At 41.7% G+C, this 23,612-nt stretch overlaps 1 protein-coding gene across 11 annotated transcripts in view; it reads left to right on the top strand.

The window, feature by feature from the left end:
• ADD3 (adducin 3) overlaps window positions 1-23,612 on the top strand; it is a 173,851-nt gene that overhangs the window by 112,970 nt on the left and 37,269 nt on the right. For all 11 annotated transcript variants that reach the window (XM_014594684.3, XM_059730187.1, XM_006263287.4 and 8 more), the window contains one exon: window positions 21,939-22,162. In XM_014594684.3, the coding sequence (XP_014450170.1) occupies window positions 21,968-22,162 (195 nt within the window). In that variant the 5' untranslated portion in view covers window positions 21,939-21,967. The remainder of the gene's footprint in view (window positions 1-21,938; window positions 22,163-23,612) is intronic.

The following is a 23,612-nucleotide window of genomic DNA, read 5'->3' as shown; positions in this document are numbered from 1 at the left end:
AAACGTCATAAAACGTGATGTTAACAAACAGAAGCCAAGGTGGTGGAAGCCCTTCTGCAGAGTCCTTCACAGTACCTAGGCGTCCTGTTGTGTTGATATGCATGTAACATGCTGTGGTTTTTAGCATTTCTTTTCTTCAGATGAAAAAGGGACAAAACTGACTTAGGAAGTAGGGCAGATGAATTGCAATTATCACAAATAAAGGATTAATTTGCAATTTGTTGCTTAAGACATCTCTTAGGTGCAATCCTTAGAACTCATTACCTTCAGGAACGAGTGTTTAGCAAGCTACAAGCCAAAATGTGAATGAGGTAAGTGGAGAAGAGAATCTGTAGTTCACTAGGAGGCATGTGTCTAGAAATTGCCTGTTGCCCTCCCACTTGTGCCCTTCCTACTTTTGTCCAACTCAGCTCTTGGGGTCAGGAGGGTCAACGCCCGTGGGCATTTTTGGGGAGGTCAGAGTACTTCTCTGCCCTCAGGATCAGGCTGTCTTTAGCTTTTAATCACTATACAGGCCATAGCCTCCTCTTGAACAATGGGTTTTTATCCTGAAGGAATATTAGAGATTTGAGAATTAAAGAAAAACTTTTGACCCCTTGGAAAGAATTGGGAAATTGAGTTATTTTCTTTTTTTAGAGAGAGCATGTGTTTAGCTCTTCTCAAATGAGTGTGGATCAGATCACATGGTAGATGTTTGCCACTCTGCCATGGAGTGCAGGCATCAGCTATTAAACTCCTTTACTCAATAAGAACTGTGTGGGGCGTGCAGGTTCATACATTAATATTTAATGGATAGCACTTGGGCTAATTACAAACCAGTTTTCTTGGTGGGAGAGACATTTCCTCCTTCTAAAACATTCAGCAAAAAAGTAATTCGTTCTTTGACTACTTATCGGTATGCCTTCCTACTGAGATGTGCAAATGCCTCAAGCACCCAAGCCTAGCTGCTTTTTTGCCCTAATGTCACCAGTGCAATATGCACCCTGCCGCTCTTCACCCTGTGTGCTTAGTGCAGGGGGGTCAGTGTACCCCTTGCTCCTCAGTTCCTCTCTACTGCCTAGGCTTGAAACAGTGCTCTTCCCAGTCTGCTCAGGCTGAATTTGGCCTACAACTCTTTTTAAAGGCTTTTGCCCTTGTTTTAATTTTTTTGCTTTTCCTCCTTTGAGATGTCTGTATTTCTTCTGCTTTTCTTGGGCCTCCATTATCCTTCTCAGTGCAGCCTCAGAGTCCTTTTGGAGTCTGCTTGATGAGACTACTTTTTCTACTTCTCTTCTTCCAATCCTCTTTGTAAAATTGAGACCAAACATGCACGGTCCTCATCTGAGTCTGCAGGCATGCTCCGGACTACAAAGTTTGCATTTGAGGCTGTTCCTAGGCTTGTTCCCAGTACCTGCTGTGGAGTCCTCAGTCTCTGGCAGGCCTGAGTATCCTATAACAACAAGCCTAGACCAGCCTCACTTGCTGAATTTTTAGATATGGCATGCTTCAGTGGACTTCAGAGGGCCTAGTGTGAGCAAGGTATACTCAGCTCTTTGCTTCCCAGGGCCAACCGCTGCAGGCCTTTTATTGCCATTAAGCTCAAGGACATGAGATGTATGACATTTCCCTACCAGCCGTACTGGACTATCTGGGATGCTTAGCTGTGTTAGTCTGAAGTTAGGCAGAAGATAGGGCAGAGCAGCACTGTAGAAATTAACTGGTTCAGAGTTTTTGTAGGAAATAGCCCATTTCATCAGATGCTAGAAACAGTATTTCCATTTTTATGGAACCGTCCATACATAGCATCTGACAAAGTTGGTTGCTCACTAAAGCAGCCTTTTATTGCTTACAGAAATGATGCCTCTCTGAACTATCTGAGAGAGAGAGAGCGTCATAGCTTTAACCCTGACCACACTTGGGGACATCTGGCTGCCATTTGAAGAGACCAGCCTAGTGGTACTTCTAAAACCTAGTTCTTTGAGAGCTGATGTAAATAAAGAGAGCCTTGCCTTTTTCACATCATAAGGACTAAGCCTGTCATAAAAATCCCTCCGCCAAGAGTTCCAAAGCCACAGCCATCTCTGCAGACAGTCCAGTGGTGGAAATAGCAGGCTGTTGGAGGGGCAAGCCACTCAATGCATTGGACATTGGTATAATGAAGTACAAATACCAGAACACACGGAATTTGTTGGCTTCCTTAAGTAACATCTCCATATCTGACTCTCTCTACCTTTATTGAACAGTGATCCGTTGCAGAAGTCTCCGAGGCTGATGCTGCATTTTGTAAAACGACGAGGGAAATTGCTTCCAGTAATTGGACTTCTCCGAGACGTGGTGTTTGTATGCCCATTCCACGTCCCACCCTTCTCATCGTCCTCAGCATCCTTGATTCTTAGGGATTCTGAGTTGGAGAGTAAGCTGAGAAATGGAAAGGGCATGCTGCCCTTAATGCCCTTGGCACAGGGAGACACAGGGCGCATGTCCCTAGGGGTTAAAAACTTGAGTACAAGTGCTTAAAGCATATGCACACCTACAGTGGGTGTATGTATGGACACTGGTTGAGTTACTGGAAGGGAACATTTGTGTCTTTTAGGCCCCTGCTACACATTACATATATATTACGCGATTAACTGGTTAACCATGCAATAAACGTAGACTGGCCACACATGCAAAATAAGACTACCTACAAGTGCAAAGTAGTCATTACACAATTAGCTGGTTAATCACAAAATAAATTTAGACCAGTCACGTGTGCAAAGTAGTTATCACACAATAAAAATGATTATCCAGGTGTAAAAAGAGCCAGCCAACTATAAAGCTAGTGCTTGAAAATGTGTAACAACTCTGTAGCTGGTTTCTGTTCAGATTTAATTTGCATGTGTAGCTGGGCCCTTAGAGGGCTATGCTGTAATCTTGTCTTTGAGACTGGAAGTAAAATGTTGTTGTTTTGTTCTTTACATCTGATCATCAGATGACAAGAAAGAAATCCTTCAGTGAAAAAATGTTTTGGAGTTTCTCCAAGTTTGTAATCAAGGTCAAAGAAACAAGGAACAACTTTAAACCGGTTCTAGTTTTTAAATGGATTAAACATAACTGAAAGGGGAAACATTTCATTTTGAATTTTTGGGGTGTTTTGAGGCTGTTTCCCATGGTATATCTTAGACCTCTGATGCACACAAAAGAAGTTCTTTGTGATCTGTAGACGGATAACTTAGGGCTGTCAACTTATTTGCAGATCTGCTATTGTGCTGTATGAAAGGTTTACCAAAAATGTTGTATGTCAGCTACACAAATGGAAGAGTATTTCTTCTACACCTTAAAAATACTTGAGAGGTGAGATTTTCTGCTACTTCCCACCTGTTCACTGATGAGTACTGCTAGCTAAACATAGGTATTAGCTGACATGATGTGGGACAGTTGGGGAACCAGAGCTACCCAGTAGCCCATGATGTGTTCTAGGCTGCTTTTGGGTGGGGTGCGGGGTCTTGCCCTTCACATCTAACTATTCTTTAAACCTGTTCTTTCCTAACTTCTGTAGGCATTACGATGATTCAGTAAAACCTTAGCCCAATAAGCTTGTTCATATAGGTATGGTATTTGCCAGCACCTGTATACCTTTCGGTTCACGTTTGTTCAGGAATCTCACCTCAACACATGCTCCGTTATTACCGGTTAGTTGTCTCCTGGCAAAGGTTTTGACAATTTGCAAAGAACGTGACATTTTCACAGAGTATCCAAGCTATATATACTATTCGCTTTCCCACAGCAACCTTTCTCTTTTCCAGTGCAAATTCTACCTGCATGAAAACCTTAATTTGTTGCTAGAATATCACTTCTATCTGTATTGATGAGCAATGGAAAAAGAAAGAAATTGGACTTCAAGAATATAACGTCTATAATATGCTTAATCTGCTCATGTGGCATGAAAATAGGCTAACATGAGTTCCATTTTTAGACACTTTGTGTATGAATGTTGTACGTTTATATGCATTGCCTTTTCAGTATAACAGAAATAGAATGGTGGATAGATGGATCTCTCTGGCTTGCCAGGCTTTTGAGGATGGTTAAAAGATCTGTCGTAAGTGTATGGATCTTAAATGTAATGCAGAATTGAATATTGCACAAATACAATCAAATCTTAATTGTAAGTTCCATGTAACTTGCTTCAGAAAGTGCAGACGTAATTAAGTTAAGGTTTTGTGTGATACACAGGATGGTTTTGTAATTATAACTTCTGGCTTTTACGGTTAAATAAAAAAACCCCAGGATAATGTCAATGCAAGTACAGTATAACTTGACCAGTTTCTCATAATCTGTATATGGCTTCTTTTGGGTGTGGGCCCTGAACAGTTTTGGGGAACTTCTCACCAAAAAGCGGCATAAAACTGATGAGATGGGTTGAAGTCAGAATGCTGATCTGTGCACCAGAATTCCAAGGGGGGAAAAAAAAGACGGGATATGGGGATGTTTATTCCAAGTTACGTCCATTCGTATTTACACTCAGCATACCATCCAGTAATTAAGGGCAGCAACTGGAAACCCTTTTCTTCCCTACCCTAAACGTGCAAACACAATCAGTTGCCAAGCCAGAATGATGCAGGTAAAAAATAATCTAAATATTACAGATAACCTCCAAATGGCCTTTTGAGCAGCCTTTGGCTACTCCTTAGAACAGATTCTCTTCTCGGATCGTTCTTGGAATAGAAAATGCATCCTAAAAATCATAATCTGTTATACTTGCCATGAATGAAAATCCTTGGATAGTCTTCATTTTGTTTGGCTATACACAGTCTTCCAGGGCACTTCTGGAGTCTGTTAGAAAAGGGGTTTCTGGATTTTTGGCAGGAAAAAAGGAAAACTTTGGTAGGCATTGTCATTGCTTGTTCTGCATAACAATAAATATTTTGTGGTATTTGCGGCATTTTATTAGACAACTTTAATTGTAGGATGAAAGGAAAAGCACCACTGAAATTTTCCAGATGTTCAAAAATACATATATTAATAGGATAACACTAAGTATCATAAACAGATCTAGTATACTTTCTTAGACCATAGTGTGTGTTTGTATATGGCCTTAAATGGCCTGTCATCAGAGCTTTTTTCCTTCCATGTGCTGTAGGTAGTATTGCAGTGTTCATATCAGGCTGGCTGTTTGGATTGCTTTAATATTGAGAGAGGACAATCGCCACGGGTCAGGTTGGTATATCACCTTTCACTGGCCTTCAAGGAAGTTGCTTTGGATTCAAATAGTATAATTCAGGTGTGGCCATCTTTTTTTGCTGGTGTGCCGCAAGTGCCACCACTCCCCATTCGTTGCCCCAGATTCTCCATTCAATAGCCCAGATATCCCTGAAGTAGTAACTGAGTCGAGTTGACTTCCTTAAAAACTGAGTTTGTTTTCCGTGATTAGAGGGGTGTGAAATTATGAACCCCCTGGTTGTTCTATTATTTGCATGTGCTGTTCAAGCACCTTGATGGAGAGAAGAGACTAGGTTAAGCTGTGTAGTCCAGCAAACAACTGTTTCAAGATGTGAAGTCATGTACAGTTATGTAAACTCGGAACAAAACTTTGAGTTCTCCATATGGCTTTCCTGGGGCCTTGCAGACCAAACTGGTGTTTCTTCGGTATTTATTACCTAATTGAGCTTTTTACAGTGATTTGAAGAAATCTTAAGGGGTGCAGGCAAGCCGGGGGATAAATGGGGTGTATACCATGATTGATCTTAGGTATGTCACTGGAGTGGGGAAATAAGATTTTCAGCAGGGGTATAATAAGAGTCTGACTAGATGAAGATGCACACAGCTGTCACAGCTCTTGTGGCCAGCACTGCACATCTTTGGCAAGTGCTCCACAAACCTTTTGAGTGGGATTTCTGCTGTTGCTGCCTATTATCCTGGATTATACTGGGAGAAGCAATATAACCACTCCTTGAATCCAGGGCAGCATATTACATACCAGAGTATTCTTACTTCTGCTTGTCACAATGTTTTTTGGTCTTATTTTTGTTCCAGAAGTGTAGCAGCAGCATTCTCTGATGATCACCTGAGTATGTAATGTGTAGTACATGCACCTGAGTTTTTGCCTTTTTAACATAACACACAATTTTATTTGCAAAATGAACTAGAAAATAAATCATGCTAGTGCCTTTTGGGCGGCTATGGAGGGAAGGGTATTAGCATGCCCACAGTCCATTGTCTTCTGTTGTGGGTTCATAACTGAGCCATCAAACTTCTCTCTGCAGTAGAATTTGGCACTCAGTGTCCCAAATGCAGACATATTTCTTTTAATAGTACCCTCTCAAGATTAAATTGGCCAATGTGAAAGGTATAGTAATGCACGGAGAAATTGTTTTCAAGTACATGTGCTTTTGTGCTGTTGTAATTCCACCCCCCCACACCCCCAACGCCGCCATCCCCATCTTTGAAATAAGCAGTTGTCATTCAGCCCTGCTGAAGGTTAATGAAATGTAGGGATAGGAGTTGTGAATGAGCTGCTGTGAGTGGAAATGGTGGAGGTGAGCAGAGACTTTTCTGCACCTCTGAGCCTGTGTTTGGTTGGAGAGCCCCTAGTAAGTTCCTTGCAGAAAACACGTATTCTTTGACTTTGGGCAGAGGAGCGAATTGCACAACTAGCTGTCCAGTGCAATAGGCGGCTTATCGATTAGAAAGGGTAACGCAACCCATCATCACATCTCCCGTTTGGGCCATCCTTCGAAGCAAGTGCCTCAGCCCCTTGGCAAAGTCTTTGGGGTTACTGAGGCACACTGAGTGCTAAGTTCCACAGAACTAAATTCATCTGTTCATAAAGGACCTAATTTGCACAAAAAAATTTTCAGACAGGAGATCTTATACCTTCAGCTCTCCTGTGACACGTGAATTTTCATTTCCACCTAGGAGAAATCTTACAACCTTTGAATTCTCCTATACCCAAAGAAGGGTGTGTGTGCCCAAAAACTTGCAAATAAAGATTTTTATTTTTGTTTGCAAATATCTGGTTGGTCTGATTAAAAGAGATCACCTCTACCCAGGGTTCTGATCCCTCTGTTCATAAAGCACATGTAGTAACATGAATTCATCCTATCTGGGCCTTTAGTTGTATGTGGGGTTTTTTAAATTAGCACTTATACTGACATACATGTTTATACATACACTAATAGGAAAAATACATTATAATAAATGTTGAGGGGAAAATCTGCACTATACAGGGGACAAATGCAATGTGACCTGGACCACTTAAACCCAGCTAAGGGCAAAGAGGGTAGCCGGCTGTTTGTGGTGAGTGTTTGTTACTAACCCCTTGTGTGTAAGTCAGGAGGATGTGTGTTGTTACAGACCCCAGCCACAATGTGACCCTTCACCTCAGTCAGTAATAGCTCGTATTTGAAGCTAGGACTGTTCAACTGGCAGTCCTTGAGGAGTTAAGTTGCAGCCCCCAGGGCTCCTGCCTGGCCGCTGCTTCCCCCATTGCTCTGGCTACAACTACAGTTGGAGTCTCTGGGCTCCCTCTTCCTCTGTCTTTTGCTGCCTTTGCTGGATCTGGGAGCAGGACAGTGCAATGCATCCCAGGGGACTGAAGGTGAGCCTGGGGCTACACAGTGCACTGGGAGGAGGGCATGCCGCAGTGCAGTGGTGGGGGTGGGGTGGGGTGTCCATGTAGTGTGCGGTCAGTGAGTATGTAGTGCTTGCCGGTGCAGCCTACAGGGCATTTGGCCCCCAGCTGCTTAGAAGCTGAACTGCTTGAACCTGTGAAGATCTCTGCTTTGGTTCCCCATTTGTTGTGTAAGGCAGCAGCTCTCAAACTAGGTTATGACCCCAAATGAGGTTGTAACATGAGCAGGTGGGGTCACAGTCATAAATGGGGTCACACTGAGGAAACGTTTGGGAAGTACTGGTGTAGGAGTTGGTACTCATAGACACTCGAAGGGAGTTTTGTCATCACTAAATAGGCCTGTCTGTCAGGGGAGATGCAGGGTTGGCTGGAATCTCCTGTTCCCTGTCTTCACTGATCCAGTTGTCTGAAAGTCCTATCCTGATCTATAGTAAGAAATTTCAGGCCATCTCTGATGCTTTCCTCTTCCAATTTTCTTTGCTCATTACTGCAAGTCTAGGATGTACAATTGCACTGTCTTTTCATAAAGTTTCTTAGCTTATGGTTAATTATGTCACAAACAGTGCTTTGAAATATGCCATTACTTAGTATTACCATGTAGTCCACCTGTGCACGACTCTCTCAGAGCAGTTGTTTTTTTTTTAACATTTGCAGAAGCGTTGTTCTAATATCTGTTCTGAAGCCTGCCATTTTACTAACTGGAACTTAAAGTCCCTGTATCTGATTATTTTTATTATTTAACGCATTTCAAATTGCAATACTCAGAGGTCCCGATCAGGATTAGGGCCCTATTTTATACTTGCACATAGAGAGACAATCCCTGCCGTGATGAATTTTATGATCAAAGACCTGTTGCGGCTTTCTTTGCTCGGGCTTCTAGTTACAAACCTCTCTTAGAACAAGCTGCCGGCTGCATTTCCAGATGCCTTCTTCAGGAGCGTTGCAACACAAGTAGGCAGCAGTGTTTAAAAAAGTAGCATTGGGACAATCTTTTGTTGTCAGTATTGTCACACTTGTGACTGCTAAAGGTCAGTATTGATACTATGTTGTTAAGAGGAGCAGCTCCAGAGCTTTTGGACTATAAAAAGAAATGGCTACATACGGCGGTGTGTAAGATCAGTTGTTCATGTACACATGTGAAATCTAACAGTTGCTTTACGTCTATCATTTGGATTGCCCACCGTCACACCTTTTGACCCCCCTCATTAAAACCAAGGAAGCAGCTGTTTCAGGCACGACATTTCTACGGATAAGCAAGCCCACCATAAATCAAAAAGCCCTCTGATGTGCTCGTGCGTCCATGAACATTTCTCTGCTATGAGAAGTGTAATGTGTTCCAGTAATAAAAGAGAAGGACTTTTACAGGTTTCCAATCTATTCTTCACAGTCCAGTGTTGCCTCATAGGGGGCATGTGTAAATCCGTGGGATTTCTGATTTACTGTAGTAAGCTCAGTCTTTCCAGGAAATACAGCTGGCATGCTAACTGTGTAGGCTTGCATTACGACTCTCTGCAACAGAACGAGAGTTTGAGTGAGGGTAAAAAACCCGATCTTGCTAAAGGATGTTGGGAGCCCAGTAGGCACTGTAAGAGAGAAGAAATATGTGTAAAACTCAAAAGTTTTGACGTAGAGTCTTTAAAATTGAAAACCAAACATTTGTTGCTCTTGTTATTGTTATAGTTCATTAGATTTTAGTTTTACCATACATAAAAGTGTTACGGGAACAGTTCCATGACTGTAGCTTTCCCCAGAGATGGAGACGGATAACAATACATGATGTTGCATCACCATTGGATTTGAATGAACTTTGTGGCTATTGTTTGTTAGCTTTAGAAAATTTTAGCAAGACTTACGTAATTAGGGTCTAAGTTAGAAATAACCCTCTTAAAAAAACAAACAAATTTACTTTTTGTTAATCACATATGAACAAACTTAATTGAGAATTAAAAAAAAAAATAAAAAAAAGAATTTAACTTTTCTTCAGTAATTGGTCCCTAAATGCCTCAGTGGTAGATCAAATTCAGAATCCCACTCTGGATCTTCTTATTGGGGCCTGTCTCTTTCTCTCTCCTTTTCTGTTGATGATCACTTTTATACTTCGTGTAGTTTGGGCAGTGAAAATAAGGTAGGTCAGGAGTACCAAAAATTGCAACTGTCGCAGGGCTGCACTGTTTGTGTTGCCAAGACTGCAGCAGAATCCTTTAAATCCAGACAAAGAAAAGCAGGGGTTTTGGTGAAATGTTGGTTTTAATGTTTTTGAAGGCACTTATGCTGTAGTATTTTAAAAACTTTTCTAAATTACGCATTTGGAGGTAACTGCCTGTCATTATTGAGAGACTTTTTCAGGCATGATTTTCTAAAAATTCAAAAGAAAAGTTGCATGTTTTATAATCATGCAAGAAACCCAGAAGACATGGAAGAAACATCATTTTAGTTGTGAGAACCAGTTGAGGAAATTTGGGCATTGTTAACCTTCAAGAAATGTTTATTAGGTCATTATCAAATTCTCTGAAACATGTTCACATTTGATGATATCTTTTAGCACCTCTGTGCCAGAGACCTTGGAGAGCTTTTACAAGGCTGAATAAACATTAGTATCCCTATTATACAGGTGAGAAAACTGAGGCAGTTGGGGCATTTGTACACATGGTTGTACCCCAGCGTCAGGTGCTTTTAAAAGCACCCAGTGCTGTGGCACATGCATTTGTATAAATGGCAAAATGCGCGTCAGTACTGAGAAAATGGCGGTGGCGAACTTTTGAACTACAACACATGCAAGGTGTTTGAGTTCATTAGTGCACCGCTGCCATTTTCTCAGTGCTAAGGCACCATTTATACAAATGTACGCGACGCAGCGCTGGGCATGTCAGCTCGCATGCGGAGCAGACCGAATGAATCGAGCCTGCTCCAGTGCGCTGGATCTCTATGTATGTGTATAAATGCTGTTGGAGACTTGTGGTTTACCAAGTTCTTGCATTATATCTAGGACCATTTGGAGTAACCCCATAACTCATGTCTCAAGCTTCTGTACCGCAAGACACCTAAGAAGGTGGGAAAGTTTTACGTTTGTGAGTAGTCCCTTGGCTTCAGTGCCTAAATATTTCCTTCAATCAGAGTTTTAGCCTGCTGTAGCATGCAGTCTTATACTCTGTACATACTTGCACTAAAAGAAATTTGATGAGTTTGGATGAGCATTTCATTCCATAAAACATGGTCACCAGGACCTAAGGTAGTGCTAATAAGTGTATTTTGTTTTCACTGGGATTAGATGGTAGAAACCACTTAGAAATAATAAGATTTGATTCCATTTTCTCCAAAATGAAATAGCTCCTGTCATAACCCAAGGGTATGATTTTGTGTGTGCTTCGGCACTGCAGAATTATTTCCTGCTGCGAGGAGCTTTCTTTGCATGGTGCAGTTCTCAGTTGCAAAGAGAAAACCCCGGTGCAAAGGAGTTCCTGCCACCCTCATGCAAATTTGTGTCCCACTATTGGTTGTTTCTAAATTATTCCTATGTGGCGGCTAGCGATTGGCTTGCTAGCCGTATAAGAGGCTTGAGCGGTTTCTGCCCAAGTTGGAGGAGGAGGACTTCACATCCATCTCGTGAAGAACTCTAAGCGCTGCAGAGCTTAACAAACCCCGCGTGTGCCTTAGAGAAGGATATAGGGGCCTGATCAACCTCTAGCCTCTCCCCGTCGCCACCTGATCCCTCGACGTACCCTTCCCTGCACGCTTGTTCCACGGAGCCTAGCAAACTCCATGTGTGTGTGTATCCAGAGCTCTTCTCCGAGTTGTTTTCTCCGGTTGATTCGACGGGCTCGCGATTCTAGAGCTTTCAGCCGGCCTTGGACTAGATTTCGCGGTTAGAACTCTTGTCCGCTCTTCTTCTTTCCTATCTGTAACTGCAACGCAAGCAAGTTTTCCTGCCTGCACCGCGACCATCTACGGTGTAAGTAAAATAATCTTTAATCGACCGCTACGCGTCCGTGCCTAATTCTAGCCTGCTGTCCTGCATTCCCCGACCCACGTGCCAGGGCTGCTGGCCACAGCCCGCTGCACGACCCCGAAGGCCTCGGACCGCTCCCGGCCCGCACAGCTCTAAGTTTTGTTGAGGTGGTGATGTTGCTGTGATGTTTCCTGGACCATGTGAGATGCACGAATTTTTGTGAGCACAATCTTTTCTTGGACCACCTACATGGTTGGGATAGACATAGACAACCTTTCAAGTATCATAGTATTCTTCCATAGGCCTCTGGAAGATGGGCAGATACAACAGAGAGCTAAGTAGCAGACGGAACAAAAGCTTATGTAAAACTCCATATGCCAGTTGGAGATGTTAGCAAAAGACTTTTGCACGAGAACAAGTGACACGGTTGGTAATGCCTTCTTGCTTAACCTATCTGTGCAAGCAGTTTTATAAAGCAGTGGAATGGAAGAGCTCCTGGAAGTAATGCAGAAGCAAAGTTTCAAGAGACTCACCCCCTGGTCAGTGGACAATTCTGCAGGAATTTGTGCCACTGTGTGTTTTCAGATACCTTTGAATGCTTTTGTTTGAACAGCAGAGCAGACATGAAAGCTTAAAGAAGAACTTTTACCCTAGAGCAAACTTAGAAAAAGTTAGAAAAATTTTATAAGAAGAAAAACATTGACCTCTGTCTGCCTTTGCTTCCTTTGTTCCTGCTCAGCTTATGTGTGCCTTATATAAGAGCAGGTTTCTCTGCAAGTCACAGTTAGAACAACTTTTTTCCCTTGCTGTTCCAAAATACAGTCTCCACGTCTTATTCTGCAGTCCTTCGTAACAATTCATGCATCTCTGACATCAATCTTGCTGTTATCTAGAAGTGAATGTAATATGAATCCATCGTTAAAATATGCCAGCATGATCCCTACAGTAGAAGAAAAAGGCAGGCTTGGAGAAGAATAGGTTTACATTTTTATTTAACACCATCAAAGAAGAGTTCCAAAAAAGAGAAAATCTTTAATGCCTAGTAAAAGTTATTTAATGAACTTGAACATGGGAATAAGGTCAGCAAGAAAGCTGCACACAAGTGAGTAGATAAGAGAACTCCATGAAAGTGTACAAAACAAATATTAAATTGTATTAAACTGTTGAAAGGTTTTTCTGCTGACAGATGCCTTAATCTTTTTTTTAATTTTTCAGTGAGTTGCATCTAAAATTTTTGTTTTCAACATTACAATCATCTGCAGTATCAATGCCAATCACATAAAACCAGTTATTGTAGTATCTTAGCACAGACATCAGCCGCGAGACAGACATTCCAAAATGCAGCTAGGGTGCAGACTCCAAAAGTTGTGCATTTCTAGACATGTTTCAAAACTGCCAGATGCTTTCCAAAAATGAGAGATTTCTTTTTTCTTCTTTTTAAATAACAAGGTATGGGGAAGGTGGAACAACAAACCATTAAGGTATTCTGGTGATGGCAGGATGCTATTCCATTAGTACAAAGTTTAATTTGTTCGGTATCTTTAAAAATATAAGTTTTAATTAAACCACTAGGAAAAAGGACACTTAAAATACCCTTCCCCCATGGCAGTAAAATTACATGTAGGCATTGGTGGGAGAGGTGAATGTTCACCAAGAAGGAAGAAGACATGGGAGCATCTGCAGTAGACAGCCAGTGTCTTGTGGCTTGAATCTTGGAGCTTCCCCTTTCCCCTCCTCTCCTGACACTTGCCAGCATTTGCCCATTTCTCACACAACTGCCATTCTATTATCTGCTGACTTCAGGGACATCTGAGTGCCTACACTTACACGCTTCAACTTTCTCTCCTTTTCCTGCCCACCTCTGTAGCCATTTTACTTGTGTGAGTCCTCCTGTCCTAATTTCATAAATGTTTTATTTGAATAATACGAGATCTAGGCAGTTCGTCATTTCAGATCAGCATGTTACAGTCACCTCCAGAAACTTTGCAATGTGCCAGGAAAAATGAGAACGCACAGTTTTCTGAAATAATGTCTTGTAGATTTTGGCACTTGCAGATGACATTTTATTTGCTACCTTAGTGTCATCTTCCTGAGAACTCACTCAGCATGAGTTGTCTTTGTTCCTGTAAGCTTCTGTAGATCCCTGTAGAATAGCACTGAAATGGACTGCTAAGCAGTAGTTTGGGCCTGTGTGGTCTATGTCTTGTCCGTTTTCCTCCTGTTACTCTAACGTATTACAATGAAATTTTTGGCCAGGATGCAGGAAATACTGCAAAAGTCGAACGTAATTCAAGTTGTTTTTCATTTTAGTGGGAGTTAGGTTGCCAAATCCTCACGTGCTGTTCTGCAGATGAGGCACCGCAGTATCTGCACCTACAGCAAACTGCCCCTACTCCAGTGTTAACTAATGAGACATGCATTGGATGTACCATCAGGTGCCTTGTACAATGCTCAAATGTTGCGGTGGCTTTCTCCAGTCCGCTAACTTCAGTGAAAAATTACGTGGCTTGAACCACAGACAACTAGCCTTTGTTTATGTACTGCTTTCAACTAGATACAGAGGGCAGAAGTCAGTCAATCGTGTATAAAGGTAAATTAGCTTTACTTATTATTTTTTGGTTCAGGATGTATTAAACTGCTAACTATGCAGCACAGATAGCCCTGTTGTACGTTACATTATGGTAATGGCTCTGCAGGTACTTAACAAAAAACCATCCTCCAGTTCCAAATGTGTTCATGTTTTCATTGCTTAGAAAAAATGTAAATTGCCATAGTAGTGCACAGTAAAAGGCAGAAAGATGATTCTGTCAGCTCGGTCTATGCAAAGAGGAACTAGCAGTGGGGTAATCAAATAAACACAATTATTAAAATATTCTGTTTGAAACCCAGAGGGAATATTTGCAGCTATTAACCTTTTTACAGTCAGATTTAGGTACATACATTCTACTGAATTTTTTTTTTATACGTGTGTGCTAGTTTGCATTTACTATATATTGGCAAAAACAGTTATAATTTTGAACAAATGGTAACGGCCACCTAGTGTGGAATAAATATTTCCAGTTCCACCAATGATTTTGGGAAGAGCTAATGCTTGAACATGCATATTTTTCATTTTGTCAATGTATAAAAAGACTGGCTGGTAGCAAAGTGCAGACCTACTAAATTTGAGAAATGACACCATCTGATAGCTTCTGAAATATTTTTACATTTCTCAGTAATCTTTGATCTCCTGACCAGGAGAAAATATACTGATTGAGTTCTGTTGCCTTACTTGCTTGAATTCATTTTGCTCTGGACAGAATTAATTTTATATGGACCTGCATCACTATTAAGGTTAATAATTATATGACTGGAAATCTTTTTTTTTCAAGACCAAAAGGTTTCATTGGTAGTACTGTATTTACTTGAATACAAGACAACCCTGAATATAAAACAGCCCCCCAATAATTAGATTCCATATATGGAAAATGTATGAATTTGTTATATTTTCCAGGTGTAGAATCTAATTTATGAAGGTTTGCCTTGAATTGTCCCCTATAGCAGGGAAAATTAAATTGCAGGGTGGGGGGCAGGTTGCCCTCTTGTCCTCTGCCTCCTCCAACTTCTTCCCCTTACAGCCCTTTCCCCCCAGTCCTTACTGTCACACCTGCCCTCCCTGAACACATGGGATGCATCCAGAGGAATGGAAACATGTGCTTTGTGATGCCTCGCAGGCAACTCTGTGCTGCTGCTATTTGTCCCCGGGGAAGTGCGTGTACATGCTCATCTGGACACACTCATGGAAGTAGCAAATAAACTTGAAAACACTGACACTGAAATAAGTCTACCTGTAGTAATTTGCATATAGTACGCAGAAATTTAATTAATACAAAATTGATGCATTTTACCTTTTTTGAAAATGCTAAAAGTTTTAGCACAGGTTTTTGATAAACATACTTTTAAGCAGCACATTTATACCTGCTTATATAGCACAAGCTATGCATGTTATTAGTCCCAAGCCAAAAAACTCATTATTTGCCATATTGTTCATTAGGCTAGGCCCCAGCAGAGTCGACAGCATTTCAAGCCATGATAACCCCACAGCTCAACACTGCTTAGTGTGGTGTCCTTGTCACAAGTCCTGGGAAGCTTCAAAAATTTATATATATAGATGAGGTGCAAGGCATCCTGGTCTGGATCCACATCGTGAAGGGTGGGGTCACACCAACCATAAGCAACAGGCTGAGAGACGGGGCAACAGAGGGATTCTGGGTGAACTGTTATGGGGTCCTGCTCAATGATGTTTACAAACATTTAAGTGTGGTGAAGAAAAAGGAATCATTGGAAATGGAAAAGAAAGGCACAGCTCAGCTATAAGAGTGTAGAAGAAGCTACAATGTATGCAGTGTAGTGGCTCACCATGACTTGGAAAAGAGTAGGTATTGAGGGAGAGTGAGTTCAGGGGGCACTACTCTATATCTTATTCAGATGGACTGCACTAATATATCCTTGTGGCAAGTTCCCATCAGCATGTTTGGTCATTATGGCCCATGTGTTTTATAGTCATGAATACCATGCGCTATATTTAAACAGAATTATAGTTGGTTTCCATTATTGAGGACATGCTGCTTTTGGTAGCAGTTTAATGATAGCATATTTAATGTGGTTTCCTTGTATGGGAATGTAAGATGAGGGGTGTCCTCATGCTGATTGTGGGGGGGGGACACGACACCCTCATCTTGTATTTGAGTAAACATGGAAGCATGGTCAATTGAGACTATAACTACCTTGCAGTCTTAGCCACTGTTTTGATCTTGCCCCCAACCTCTGTTATCATTCACATACAAAATCTTTAGGTGCCTGCTTCCAGGACACAGTGTGAGTTAATGCCCAAACTGCTCTAACTCAGGCTGGAATCCACCCATTTTGCAGCAAGGCTGCCGGTCACTGTAAGGTCAGTTTTGCCCACTGCATGGCTGAAAAGTTAGAGAGGGGTTGGTACAGCAGAGAGGAAGTGAAGATGCTTAATGCCAATGTAGAGTTTGTTTCAGACATCTTTGTCCTTCCTACCTTTCGAAAGGAAGGGTCCTGTCACAGGTGGATCTCGAATTTTGAAAAGGGGAGTGTGGATAGTGCAGTGCATCCTCGCATGGAAAACCACGTGTTTTTCTCCGGTTAAAAATAAACTAGTAGCTTTACTAATATGCTTGGGGCCCAGTGCTGTACTAATCATCTTAAGATTGAAGGAAAAACAGCTACAACTTTATTGGAATGAGTTGAGAACAATCTGCAGGGCTGATTGGAAATAGGAGCTTCGTTACCAGGAGCAGATAACAGCCTGCAGAACTGCAGAAGAAAGGGTAGCTTGATTGGTGGAACATCAAGACTATTAAACAAACACAGGGTCCTTAACACCTGTGGCATGAAGAGTTTCGAAGGGATCAGGCGGACTACAACCTGGTCAAATCAGTTGACTCCCCCAGCACTGCCTGACTAGAAGTGCTGCTCCCACTGTGGGCAGTTGGTGATCTCTTGTGGGCTCTTTTTGTGAGAGTATTTCCTAGCATCTTAGTCACTTGGTTTTGATTTGCGTTTTGTTCTTCCCTCCCTCCCAGCCTTGAAGACTTCTGTTACTACATCGATTTTTTTCATATTTGACATTTAACCCAATCCTTAGCAACAGTTGTTCTAATGAAACAGTGCACTTTGTTGCCCTGAGGATAAAGCCTACAAAATATCAACTGGCAAAGTTTTTTAAATGACCCATTCTGAGGTTTTTGAATGAATTAGAAGCTTTTATGATAGAAAACTTAATTTTAAGTAATAATGTCTATATTCTCCTCTAAGTTTTTTCCCTCCACTCAAAACAGTTGAGAGCCAAGCAGGAAGCAGACTGTGGGGGCTATACAAAAAAGCAGCAGTAAAGCTTTGTAGGAGCAATCCCTCCCCTTCCCCTCTGCCACCCACGTGCACATAACTACTTTTTACCTTTCTCTTGTACTGAACTATGGGTCCAGGTCCATGTGAGTAAGGGGGGCGGAGGGGGCACTTTGCTAAATGGAAGGAGGCAGGGTTGGATAACAGCTGGTCCTTTTATTTTTTTTTAACACTGTATCTTTATTGGCGTGACTAGGTATGCAGATCTACCTAACTGAAGTGTAGGGAAGGACATCTGTCTCAAGTGTCCGGGAGAGGACACAGTGCACCCATGTGAGGTTAACTACTGTTTCAGATCTGATCCTTAGTCCTTTTCAGTTGCTGACTGTTCCCAATTCCCAAAACAGGTTGCTACATAGGTATTTTTTTGTTTCTTTCCCCATGTTGCTCTGTGCAATATGTCCTGTTAACCCAGCCAACATACTCATCATCGTGTGCATACAATTCCGAGTGGCTAATGATGCTAAAAAGGTCCTAGAAACTCACTCTCCCTCTTTCTTGATCATCAGTAGAGGGACCCAGGGCTAATAGCAGCATAACAGTTGAGCTGACATTGCTGCTTGTAGAGCTAGAAACCTTTAGATGACCTTAAGGGAGAACCCACTTTAACCATCCTATCCAGAGGTTCATGGAGCGTAGGTCTGGGTTTCGTATAAAGCTTTTTCTCTCTCTCATGTATATCACCATAAGTCGCATGCTGAAGAAGAGGCAGATATTTATGTTTGCAAAACCCATTCATGTTTTTGAGTAAGTTTCCCTTTACTCCTTTATGCAAGATGGGAAGAGACAAACTGCTTGTTTAATATCTCTGGAACATTTTCCACGCTGAATAATATGGGAGTGTCTTCACCTGACGTGGAACATAGCCGTCTCTGCAGGTGGGATGTGGAACTGGACTAGAAGTGCACAGCATTTCCTGTGAGCTTAGGACAAGATCTAAAGAGTCACGGTATTCTATTTAAAAAGTAGCTGTGTCGTTAATGAAACATCTATTTGGGTAAATCACAAAATATACTGCGAGTGTTTGGTAAGAGGCTCTAATAGACAAGGAGTTTTCAATAACCCCAAGCATTCAGGCTTTGCTTTAATAGCTAACTAAAAAAGATACCTCTATCACCGCGCTGAAGTATTTCGCCGCAAGCATCCCATGTTATGCAGCAGCCCACATTTGACATTGTAGCTCTGGATGGGATGGATGGCTGCGGGCACTGTACAAAGATAATGTGCACATGTAGTCTCAGTACAAGGATTTGAGCTCTGGTTCACGAAAGCTTATGCACCTTTTTAACAGGCATATCATTTGCAGATCAAGGGAATTGATTCCTGTGCTCCATTCAGCACTGGTGAGGCCTTACTTAGGGCTCAAAACTGAGCACAGCACTCCACACTGCAAGAAGGATGTGGACGGATTGGAAAGAGTCCAGTGGAGAGCAGCAAAAATTAAGGGCCTGGGAAGTGAGACTTATAAAGAAAGGCTTATAAATGTAGTCTCTGCCAGTGTTCCCTTTGTATGGCTCTGAAATCGTGTCTTGATGATCATGACGTTAGGACCCAAACTAAACTTCTCGTTGGCGAGACTGTTATCATCCCTACCTTGTTGCAGCTGGGTAGGAGCTCAGGGTCCACCAACTAACCCCTTGTGCACTGCATGCAGGCCATGGGCCACCAATTGGACATTGGACACCCCTGAGTTAGTTTAGAAGATGCATCTCAACTCTGCTTTCTGTTTGACTTCCAGCTAACACAGCTAGCTACCTCTGTTCAGGGATTTAAATGTTTAATCCTTACTGACTCAGGCAACAAACTAAAGAAAAGGGAATGGGAGAGAAGAAAAAAGTGAAATTTGCCTCAATTTAAAAATGCCTTTGAGAATGTAGGCATTGCCAGCCACATAGCTGAAGTTTTCTCTTTATACATGAATGGATCATTCTGCCATCATAAGAATGGATAGTAAAGTAGCTAAGAATGTCCTACAGACTTTTCAGTAATTTTTAGAAGTCTAACCATAAATTGTAATCAGCCCAGCCAAGTGGATTAGCAACTGAGCAACAGGTTGATAGGGTTAGTACAATTTAGGAGCATTTTGGGAAATCTTGGGATAGCATAGTTCCTGGGGAAGGAAAGTAGGAGCAGGTTTTAGAGCTTTCTACTATTTCAAGATGGATTCTTGCTAGCCAAGACATAGAATAGTTTTGACAGTGGTTTCTAAGCAGGTGGTTTCCTTGGCCAAGCCTTGAGAGAGCAGATCTTTTCTTGGCATAAACTGTTATTGCTTTTGTATCTGCAGTGAAGTGACAAGATTTTACACTGTTTGAGGATCTATGCTACAGTGTATGCGTAAAGGGTCTGGGTTCAGTCTGTGGTCACTAGCAATGTGTGGTGACGTGTGGAGGGGGGGGACCGCCGTGTAACACAAAACATCTTCCACTTATCGCTTTCCGTGTTCTCATTAGTCATACATAGAGATCTTCATGAGGATTGTGGTTTTCCTCTTGACCTCCATGGACCAAACAGCTCGCCTAGTTCACTGCAGACCAGATGCTACACTTGTACCCTTTCCCACGTCCCAATATTATTGTATTTGAGTAGTCTTGATCATGGTAGAGGCAAGCATTATTTCTTCAGCAGTTAATTTGTTTCTTGAGACTGAGAAACCATCATCTCTGTACTACTCCCTAGCTTCCTGACCCTGGATCACAGTCCATTGCATTCATTACAGTTTAAATGTCTGCTTCTAACCAAGTTGACATTTATTGCACATATACGTTGCTTTTAAATGTAACGGATACTTTTGCTTTAAAAAGTGAGATTTTTCAAATCTAGCTTGCTACCACAGTACATGATATTTTTCCCAGTATATAATTTGCTTAGTTTCAGTGTGGATAAGAAGGCATCTTTAATATAATAACCAGGGATCCTGGTTTTCTCCGTTAAAAAAAAAAACATTGAAAGTTCTCTGATGAAAAATCCAAAACTCTCTTTAAAAAAAAGTCTCCCCAAATTATCTGATTAAAAACACCAAATCTGTGTTTTTACACAATTAAAATGAAACGCCACTGAGCGTTGTGTGTATCAGTTGAAAACAATGTTTATTGATATATTTACAACGTTAAAGCAGTTTGGAAGCCTACCAGTGCCTCAATCACTATAATAAAATAAATTCTAAATCCCTATATATTTTGGCATCTGATTTTGGTTTCTCATGGAAAATCAGAGCTCCCCCTGCCCCCTTCACTCACCAGGATGCAGGCCCAGCTGCGGCTGGTGCTGAGCTGCAGCTGGACCTGCTGCTTTGTGGTGCTGAGCAGCCCTGATATGTCAGTGCCCCTCACACCCCAGTGCACCCCACCCCTCCCCAGTTCTGCCAGTGTCACCTGCACCCTCCTGCCCTACCCTTGCCCACCCTGCCAGCTCTTCTCACAGTCCCCAGCCCAGCCCTGCTGGCGCCCCTCATTCCTGACCTGCAGCCCCCTGCCCATCCCCAATCATGCCAGAGGGGAGCCTCCAGTTGCCCCCAGGTCCTATTTACCCCAAAGGCTGCAGGAGGCAAAGTGAGTCTGAGCCAGGCTGGTCTCAGATTCTCAGGGCCTGCCCCCATCCCCTCTGGACAGGTTTTGCACTCTTTTTGCAGGCTGGAAGAGAGGTGCTTGCAAAAGGGGAAACCCACAATTTCCTGCTTCAAAGGGGAAAATCCACATTTTTCTCTTTTAAAGGGGGGGAAAAAATCACATTTTTCCACAGGAAATGGCAACCCCAGATCCCTAATAAATTACACACAAATGGAAGAAAATTAGCACTGTAGACACATCTTCAGTAACTGTAAAACTGCAGTTCTGTGAAACAGTCGCAAGATCTTTTCTTGCAGGTCCTTGATCACAGCCTTGTCAGTGTTGAGGCACCATCTGGTGGCCTTTTGAGATCCACTGGCAATCTTTAATGTAACCAGAACTTAATTGATTTTTCCAAAGTTATGAGATGGTTTGGCAGTGCTGTAATTGAGGATTGCCCGGACTTCCCCAGTTAAGTTAGGCAGCAAGCTCTGACTGTGTAGGATGTAGGGATCCTGATACCTTAACAGAATTAAATAGAAGATCTGCGGGCCAAAAAATGGAGGAGCACACTAGTGCAAGGGAATACGTTTTTATGACATGTTAAGGGTAAGATTTTTATGAAATGCTCTGTGTGATCTGAACATAAATAAATCCTCTGAAACAACCGTTGCATTTCTAAAACTTAACTTGACTAGGTAAGTTTGAAGTCATAACTGAGCATTTCCACGGGCTTTTAAATTAATTAATAATGATTATGTAACAGGTATTTTTGCTTTAATTTGTCTGCCCTGCCCTTCCCTTCCCTTCCCTCCTCATTTTTTCCTTGTGACAAATGCATTTTAAGCACTTGTCATTTGTCCTGCTGGGGTGAGAAAAAGCATGTCTAGGCTCATAAAGTTTTACTTTGTTGTTTGTAAATGTCCTCTTATTGTTCCAGGTGAAGAGAATAATCTGCAGTATTGAAGCATGAGTGCTGATGCCAATCAGGGGGTGATCACAACCCCTCCCCCTCCCAGCATGCCTCACAAGGAGAGGTATTTTGACCGCATCAATGAAAATGACCCAGAGTACCTCCGGGAGAGGAACATGTCTCCTGATTTAAGGCAAGACTTCAACATGATGGAGCAAAGGAAGAGGGTCACTCAGATACTGCAGAGTCCCGTGAGTAGGATTAAGAAAACAAAAGAAACTAAAGATATTTTTCTTCCTTTCCAAACTAATATTTGAGTTATTTAAAAATAATAAGCTTCAGTCTGCATCACAACTCCCGGGGATTTCTTGGGGCCATTAAACTTTTCACAAGAGCAATCAATAGACAGTTTATACAACATTTTGTTTGCATAGGTTTTTTTGTGTGTGAATAAACAGCCCCTTATTGGAAGTGTTGGTTTTTCTACTGATGTTTCATGGGGTTATGCTTCATTACAGTTGTACAATAGTAGCTAGCTGGTTGCAGGGGCTTGATCAGAACAAGAGCAGGGACGAGACTGAAGAAGTCATTGGCCAAGGATGAATAAATTGGAACATTTACATGGAGATCTGCTTTCTTCTTTTATTTTGAATACCTGAGTTAGCAGTTGCATCAGAAACGCTCTTAATTTGAAAGACTCAAAGCTTTAAAACCATACTGTCCTGGTTTGTTTACAGCTAGACTGCTTTCTCACATACGCGGAAGGAGCAATGTGTGCACAGTAAAAAAATTCATGCACATCTCATACAAATTCAGTAATTGTACACCTATTACATAAGTCTGCTAATTCCATCAGGAGCCCTGGGAAGAACAAGTGTCTTCATGCCCCCTGCCCTCCCAAAGGAGCTAGTCTGAACCTCAGATACTATGTAAATTATCTTATTAAGCATGTTTGAAAAACTATGACACCTGAAAACAGTAGAGCTGCCAAAGTATTCTGAATCTTTCTTGTTTTTTTCCTTGAATCAGTTTTGTTTCAAATCATTATCTCTTCTCTTCTGTTCTCCCATAATTTGGGGTCTTTACATGCAATTTCTTGACATTTTCCCTATATAACAAGACTGCAAACAGCTGTTAGTAATCACCCGATTATACACGCCCATGAATAATAGGATTGTTCACTAAAGTGTTATCTTGGAGCGCCTTTTAGATTCTGCATATCGCTTTCAGTCTACATAATGAATACCCCGTGACTCAGGAATGTATTATAGTCAAGTCACTTTGTGCAACTTGAGTTTGATATAAAACTTTTCTACTATTCAGGAAAATCCTCTAAGGGAGTATTGCATGGTGCATTAAACACGCTGACTTTTTGTTAGGGAAAACAGCGCAGTTCCAAATGATAAGAACCGGACTGTAACCTGTAGTAATCAATTATTCACAGACAAGAGGAAGTAGATGTTATAAATTCTCAAATAAACAGAGTGAACGCCATATACACACACACACACCCCCCTTTAATTTGAAAGGGAGACAGCTAAATGGATTAGATTACACAGGCTTGATATTTTTTTTGTTTTGTTTTGGTTTGGTTTTTTTTACACATAATGTTCTTTTATTAATCTAAAGCCAGGGAAAGTGCTGAATCTTACAGGTTCAACTGTCCCTAGCATACTGGAGTGATAGACTAGATTTGTCTAG

Source organism: Alligator mississippiensis, chromosome 6, assembly GCF_030867095.1.
Source record: "Alligator mississippiensis isolate rAllMis1 chromosome 6, rAllMis1, whole genome shotgun sequence".
NCBI classification, from domain to species: Eukaryota; Metazoa; Chordata; order Crocodylia; family Alligatoridae; genus Alligator; species Alligator mississippiensis.
This window is presented reverse-complemented; position numbering and strand designations above follow the sequence as displayed.